General features: G+C 47.1%; 1 protein-coding gene across 6 annotated transcripts in view; it reads right to left on the minus strand.

Moving 5' to 3' along the window:
- Positions 1–8,307, minus strand: part of TXNRD2 (thioredoxin reductase 2) — a 51,337-nt gene that overhangs the window by 41,566 nt on the left and 1,464 nt on the right. For 3 of the 6 annotated variants that reach the window (XM_027049676.2, XM_027049679.2, XM_027049686.2), the window contains exon 2: positions 5,436–5,504. In XM_027049676.2, coding sequence (XP_026905477.1) covers positions 5,436–5,504 — 69 coding nt within the window. Of the gene's footprint in view, positions 1–5,435; positions 5,505–7,405; positions 7,614–8,307 lie in introns of those variants that run through there. The other 3 variants (XM_027049681.2, XM_027049680.2, XM_027049678.2) reach the window with 3 other exon arrangements.

Genomic DNA, 8,307 nt, shown 5'->3' on the forward strand with positions numbered 1-8,307 from the left:
GCCCGATGCGAGTCTTGAACTCACAAACTGCAAGATCATGACCTGAGCTGAAGTCGGACACTTAACTGACTGAGCCACCCAGGTGTTCCTCGCCTAATAAATCTTAAGTGGAAGATGCAAAGGAATCAAACTCCAGAACATGCTCAAAACTGTATCTAGGAATCTAAAAATATCTAGAAGCCAGCAAGGGAAATTCAATAGAAAACCATCAGGCATGCAAAGGAGCAGGAAAATACAAGCCGTAAGAGAGAAAAGATCAGTTAATGGAAACCGACCAAAAACTGACACAGTTGTCAGAATTAGAAAAAAAGTAAAATGAGTATTGTAACTGTATTCCCCATGCTCAAAAAGTTAAGAAGCAACACGGAAGATATACAAAAGGACCCAGGTCGGATTTATAGAGATGAAGATTACAATAAAAGAGATAAAAAATATATTGGGTGGGATTAATGGTAGATTAGACTTTGCAGACTCTTTTATTAGTGAACTTGGAAACACAGGAATAGAAACTCTCCAAAGTGAAGAGAGCACCCAGGAGCTGAGGGGCAACTTTGAACAGCCTAATATATGTGTGATTAAAGTCTCCCATAGTGAAGGAGAGGAGGAAGAACAGGAAAATTACCTGGAGAAATAATGATTGAAAATTCTCACAACTTGATGAGAATTATAAATCCATGGTCCCAAGAAGCTAAGTGAAGTCTAGCAGAAAAATAATTGAGAACTACACCAGGGCACACCCTCATTAAATTGCTCAAAACCAATGAAAAGAGAAAATCCTGAAAACCACCAGAGGAAAAAAGACACACAATGAAAGAACACAGAGATAAAGAGGCAGCAGATGACATCAGAAACAATACAAGTGAGGGCTGCTGGGTGGCTCAGTTGGTTGTGTCCCACTCTTGATTTGGCTCAGGTCATGATCCCAGGGTCATGGGATTGAGCACTGTGTCAGGCTGAGCATGGGGCCTGTTTGGGTTTGTGTTCTCTCTCTCTCTCTCTCTCTCTCTCTCTCTCTCTCTAATAACAAACAAAAAGAAATAATGCAAGTGAGAAGCCAGAAGGACAATGTCTCTAAAGTACTAAAAGAAAAAACAAACAAAAACTCTATCTTCCTTGAATTCTCCACCCAGAGAAAATATCTTTAAAAACTAAAGGCAAGATAAAGATGTCTTCAGACATACAAAAACTTGAAGAATTAATTACTCTTAGAGCCACATCACAAGAAATGTTCACTGACATCCTTAAGGTAGAAGCAAAATGATGGCAGATGGAAACTCGGATCTGTACAAAGGAAAGCGTACACCAGAAGTGGTGACTACACGGGCAGATGTGTAAGATTTTTTCCTCATTAGTTTAATCTTTTTTGAAGGTAATGGTTTAAACAAAAAAATAGCAATGTGTTATGGGGCTTATAACATGTAAAAGTAAAACATATGACCACATAGGATAAAGGCTCGGAAGGGAGTAAGGGAAGCATGTTACCATACTAAGGTTTTCGTACTACATGTGAAGTGGGACAATATCACTTGCAGGCAGACTGTGACAAGTTCAAGGTGTCTACTGCAAACCCCAAAGCAGCTACCTCGCACCCTATGTATACATGAACTCAAAATGGACCAAAGGCCTAAGTGTCAGAGCTGAAAATGTACAAGTCTTAGAGGAAAACACAGGCATACACCTTTGTGAGCTTGGGTAAGACCACTGTTTCTCAAATACCAAAAGCATAGCAACAAAATAAATAAGAAATAAACCGGACTTGCATCAAAATTAAAAATGTGCTGCAAGAAAGTGAAAAGATAATCCATGGAATGGAAAAAAGTATTGGCAAATCATATACCTGATAAGGGTCTAGTAACCAGAATATATTTATGTATGAATATGTAACATAGGAGGCACCTGGGTGGCTCAGTAGGTTCAGCGTCTGACTTTGGCTCAGGTCATAATCTCACAGTTCATGGATTCAAGCCCCACGTCAGGCTCTGTGCTGACAACTCAGACCCCAGAGCCTGCTACGGATTCTGTGCCTCCCTCTCTCTCTTCTCCTCCCCTGCTCATACTCTGTCTCTCAAAAATAAATAATAAACATTAAAAAAATTGTTTTAAGAATAAAATCTTTAAAAAAAAAGTGGGCAAAACTTGTGAATAGACATTTACTCATAGATATGCAAATAGACAATAAACACATGAAAAGATGATCCATGTCATTAATCGTTAGGAAAACACAGATGAACCACAAGGAGGTACCATTTGAGCACCTACTTAGGAGACTATAATAAAAAAGATAACACATGCTAGAGAGGATGTGGAGAAATCTGAACCTTCCTGCATCACTGGTGGAAATATAAAATGATACAGCCACTTTGGAAAATAGTCTGGCATTTCCTCAAAAGGTCAAACCACACAACTCCGCAATTCTACTCCTAGGTATCTACCCAAGAGACAGGAAAACAGATCCACACAAAAATATGCACACAAATGTTCCCAGTACCATTATTCACAAAAGCCAAAAAAGTAGAAACAACCCAAATGTCCAGCAATGGACAAGTGGATAATAAAATGTGATCTGTCCATGCAGTGGAATGGTATTTAGCCACTGAAAGGAATACGGCATTAGCATATGCTGTGTGGTGGATGAGTGCTGAAAACATTATGGTAAGTGGAAGATACAAAGACAAAAGACCACATATTTATATGAAATATCCAGAATAGGCAAATACACACAAACAGAAGGTGGATTAGTGGTTTTCTGGGGCTGAGGACTGGCTGCTAATGGATACAGAATAATTTTGGAGGGTGGTGAAAATTTCTATGATTGATATAGTGATAGTTATAAACTCTGTGAATATACTAAAAATTACTGAATTGTGCATTTTTGTGTTTTTTAAGTAGGCTTCCCACCCAACACAGAGTCCAAAGCAGGGCTTAAACTCATGACCCTGAGATCAAGGCCTGAGCCGAGATCAAGAGTCAGATGTTTAACTGACTGAGCCACCAAGGCGCCCCTGAATTATGCAATTTAAATGAATGAATAGTATGGTATATGACTTAATCTCAAAAAGCTGTTAGAAAACATATGAAACACTTCATGATAAATCTGATGAACGATGTGGAGACCTGTGCATTGAAGACTACGAAAGACTATGGCAATAAATGAAAAAATACCTAAAGAAGAGATATACTACATGACCTACCTGTTCTACTTTTAGGCATTTATCTCAGAGAATTGAAAACATGCATCCACACCAAAACACAAACCCAAATGTTCACAGCAGCACCATTCACAATAGCCCCAAACTGCAAATACCCCAAATGTCCACCTATAGGTGACTGGCCCAACATCATGTGGTGCATGCAAACAACAGAATACTAATCAGTAATAAAAAGGAATGAACTCTAGATGCACACAGCATCACAGATCAATCTCAAAATAATTATGCTATGTGAAAAAAAGCCAGAGAAGTAAGAATACATGCTGCATGATCTCATCTTGCATAACAAGATTTTAGAAAATGCAAACTAATCTGTAGTGAGAGAAAGCAGATCATTGGCTGTCTGGGGATGCAGCAGAGAGGGAGCAGCAGGAAGGGGTTCCCAAGGTTTGAGGAAACTTTGGGGTTTGTTATGAGCTGAGTCACGTCCCGTCAAAATTCATGTTGGAGCCCAAACCTCCAGAACCTTGGCATGTGACCTTATTTGAAGACAAGGTCTTTATAGAGGTTAGAATTGAGACCATAGGGTGGGCCCTACCTACTCCAATCTGACTGGTGTCCACATAAAAAGATGAGATTAGGACATAGACACACGGAGGAAAGACCATGTGAGGACACAGAGAAATGACAGCCATCTATAAGCCAAGGACAGAGGACTCAGAAGAAACAACCCTGCTGGCACCTTCATCTCAGACTTCCAGGCTCCAGTGAGGAAATACATTTCTGCTGCTTAAGCCATGCAGCCTGTGGTTCTTTGTGACGGCAACCCCGGCAAGCTAACACGGGTGGGACGGACATGTTCACTAGCTTGACTGCGGTACTTGGCTTCACAGGTGTGTACGTATGTCAAAGCATATCAAGTTGTCCACTGTAAATATGTACGGTTTAAGTCAATTATATTTCAGTAAAGCTATAGAAAAGCACAATCATCCACAGGGAGAGATGCCACTGTTGAGAAAGGCAAAGACAGACCTGGGAAGTATTGTGGGTTAACAGAGATGTGCCTCTACAGATAAGACACTAGAGTGGACACGACATCCAGGGCTTTCTTCTGCTATAAGACACACCACTGGGACAACTGTCTGTATGCTCTGTTTCTTGGGGTGGCTCTGTGGTTCAATGGGATGAGGACCTCGTGTCCCTCTGTGGGCCCCCAAATCAGCTAGGAGACTTCCAAGGTTCCTGCCCTCCACTGCAGGCCAGCACCCTCCTCTGCCCCTCAGAGCAAGAGCAGTGGACAGCAAATTTCCTTTATGCCAACTGTGATTCTAAAACCCAGGATCTGATATCAGAGAGCTGTAATTAAATGGTCAGGGTGGCTGCTCAACTCTTCATGTTTTGGGCACCATTTCTCTCTTGTCTTCCCCTCTCCCTCATCCACATCTGCCTCACCTGCCTCCTTATCATTTAGACAGACAAGCAGACTGCCAGGCACTCCTAAAGCAGAGAGCAGAGCCCCCAGTGAAATGGTGGCCATCTGTTCCGCATCCAGATTAGTGGTAAACTGCAACACGAGGTCTCTGGATGCCTCTGGGTCCAGCCCTTTCACTCAACACATCTTTACTGAGCACCCCGGGGTGCCCAGACCCATCTGGTTAGACACGGACAGCAGAACAAACCATGATCTCTGTGGGACAGTGCCAGGGCTAAGAACGAGGACAGTGGAGCCGGGAGCAGGGACCAGATGTGTGTGGAAGGGGGTAATTCTACCCTTGGCAGCAAAGACTGAAGGAAGATGAGTGAGCCCCACAGCTAACCAGGCTGGTGAAGACCAGGCCAGACCAGGCCAGGCAGACAGCCAGGGTGAGGCGCCAGGCCAGAAAGACCTTCGGGAAGCAGTGAGGCAGCCAGGGGCTGTAGCAGAAGAGTGAGCAAGGGTGTGGGTGGTGGGAGACATGTCAGATGGGTGGGGACAGCTCCCATGAGGCCTTGGGCTGCAGCCCAAGAGGGCAGGCTCAGACCTGGGTGTCATCCTGGCTTCTGGGAGTTGCACAGACAACTCGGGAGCGGCAGGGAGCAGGGCAAAATGATGAGGCTCTTGGGGTGACCCTGCAGGATGTAGGACCCCAGAGACCAGCAGGCCAGCTACAGAGATAATGCATTCTGTGCATGGCCACTCAGGGTGCATCTCCACCTAGCTACGAGAACAATGCAGCCCTCTCCAGGCGTCCCTGAAAGCTTGGAGCCCCCGCCACACTGGCAGGATACAGGGCACAGGACACATACCTTCCTTGGCACAAGCCAAGCCGCCAGATCCCCCGCCAATCACCAGGAGATTGTAGTCCTGCCTCCCTGCTGGAGAAAGGAGAGGTGAGAAGAAGGGTCAGGACAAGTCTGGGATATGGATCCCATAAGATACCATGTGATTTCCAAAGGGCAAACAGCTCTGCCCAGTTAAATGTGGTATGAGATCTGTTTTATAGGATTGGAGCCCCCATCCTGTGATGGTCTGGGGTGATGATGCATCACACATCGAGGCAGAAGGCAACGATGGTATCCATCATCAGCACAAATCCTGAAACCAAGCAATGCCAGGTGAGGTTGGTGAAAGGTGTGTAATTGCCTTTGCAACAACAATCAGGTCAAGAAGAAGTTGCTCTGAACTTCACGCTCCAGAACTGCTCTGCTCTGCTTCAGAACTGCTCTGAACTTACACGTCACCCAACGTTCTAAGCCAGACACGGGATTAAAACACTCTTCTTGGGGGGCACCTGGGTGGCTCAGTCAGTTGAGCGTCCAACTTCAGCTTAGGTCATGATCTTGTGGTTTGTGAGTTCAAGCCCCACGTTGGGATCTGTGTTGTCAGCTTGTCAGCACAGAGCCCACTTTGGATCCTCTGTCTGCCTCTCTCTCTGCCCCTCCCCTGCTCACACTCTCTCAAAAATAAAAATTACCCCAAAAATTACAAAAACGAAAAACAAGAACACTTTTCTTGAGTGTGTCTTTCGGCTGTAACAGTCACCTTTTGTTCTGAGTGAGGAAAAATATAAAAAGCAATCCCTGCATCGGGCAGCACACCCTGGCCTCTCAAAGTGCCTAGTGCACTGTGGGCCTTGGGGGAGAAGTGACTCTAAAATGCCTTTTGGGCTTACCATGGCATCACCTTGGAGGCAACACACAGCCCACTCCCACGCCCGGCACAGAGGGCCGCTCACATCTTTCCTGCCCTGCGGAAGACATTATCTGTCCCGCTTATGCAAACTGCTGGCATGGAAAGCAAGCAAGGGACAGTCAGAAGGGGGGGTCGTGGTGAGCAAAGGAATGAGTCGGGGGTAGGTGAGAGTAGGTGTGTCCTTAGGTGTGGCCGGCTGGTCAAAGCTCTGACACAGGGCCCAAGATGGAAAGGCCCGGCACCAGGCACTGGCCTACTCCCTATAGAGAAAGGAAGAAATAACAGAAAATTATTAGTATGTTGAAAGGCAGAGGAGGTCAGACTGCTTTCAGAATGTCTAGAGCTGGCCACTGCTCCTGGGTGAAGCACAGGATCCTGTGATCAAATAAGGGTCTGCCACCCAAGGCCAGCGCAGCTGGTCACACTGGAACCTGAGAAGTGAAAACACTGCACCTGCCTTTGTGGCCACCTTGACCTTTCTGGTGGGCAAGGCTATAGAGAATACTCCTGAGGACCGCATCCCTCAGGGACCCTGGCTTTGTAGATGTCCCACAGACAGGGGTCTAGAACCTATGCTTTGCAAGGACACAGGAGCTCAGTTGAGCCTAGAGGAGGCCCTGGCTTGCAGCTGGTGAAGTTAGGGGAGTCACCACCAGGAGCTTGTGTCCAGGTGCTTGGATGGTGCCCTGCTACCAGACTGTCCTGTGGAGACGCTCCACTGCACCCACCCCAAAGCCAGGCCCACCCCGGGTTCTGTCCAGCAGGTGGCATTTGAGGGCACCTGTAATGTGTGAGAGGTGCACATGGGATCGAAGGGAGCCACAACTTGGTTCAAACAGCCAGTCCACAGTGAACCTAACTCCAAATTCAACTCAAGGGCTCTAAAGAGGCCTAAACTTTGTCAGTTATTCTGGTGGCTTTGATATGAGCCCAAAGAGCTGAGGACAGACTGCTGGCTGGAGACAAGCTACTGCTGGGCTGCGATGAGCACACGCCTGCTGGGCAGGGCAGCGTCTCTCCAGCTGCCCCGTGGTGAACAGGGGGAGGGGAAACACTAAGATTTTGCCCAGGAGAACACCCCTACCTTCCATTGCAGGTGCTGGTGCTGGTCCTTCCTGCTGACAGAACAGGTCCCTGCAAGCTCCTGGTGTCCCCAGCCCCACACTGTGTCCCCTTTGCCTGCTATCAGGCAGAGGGCAGGGCAACCAACTGGCTGTGTAGATTGCGGGCTTATCCTTGGTTTGCTCTCCCTGCCTGCTGTGCACACCCAGGAGCCTCTCAGTCTGATAAACCTGTGAAAGAGGTCAGCAGTGGAACTTTCTGTAAGTGTAGGAAATCTTCCTTTAAACATGTAGGAGGGTTGGGATACCCTGCCAGGGGGAAGGACCCTCAAGGGCCTGTAGGGCAGATGAGGTGGGTACTGCTCTGCGGGGGTTACCTGGAACACACCTGTGCACTCTGGTGCCCTGGATAGTCTCATAGCCTTCCTTTCCCCACTGCACATTCAGGGCTCAGCCCCAGAAAGGTCTGTCTCCAATTTGTTCTGAGTCCATTGTCCTTTAATTTTCTGCTCCCCCTCTGAACCAGAGGCCTGGCCCCCAGCAAGTTTGACAAGGCTGAATGAATGGTGCACTGCTCTGGGAGGGCAAGCAGAGGCTTTCCTGTGTGTCCACAGGCACACTGACCACTTCAGGGGACCACCTTGGGAGTCCCTTTGTGACTATTCCCTGCATCGTGCATCCTTCCTGGTAACAGGTGTTAGGGGACAGGTGACAGCAGTGTCATTCTGGTTCCTGTTCAGGGGTGGCATGGGCCACCCCCAAGCCTGGGATGGGGAAGGTGCCTTCCTGCTCTCAGACAGAAAGCTGCAGTTGAGATGGAGGAGGAGGCTCAAAATTAGCTCTGGGCATCCTTGTTGGGGGTTGGCACTGTGCCCAGGTCGTGTCAGCTCCTCATCACTGCAGCTAAGCTCTAGCTTTGGGGCTT

This window comes from Acinonyx jubatus, chromosome D3 (genome assembly GCF_027475565.1).
Source record: "Acinonyx jubatus isolate Ajub_Pintada_27869175 chromosome D3, VMU_Ajub_asm_v1.0, whole genome shotgun sequence".
In the NCBI taxonomy this organism is placed as follows: domain Eukaryota; kingdom Metazoa; phylum Chordata; class Mammalia; order Carnivora; family Felidae; genus Acinonyx; species Acinonyx jubatus.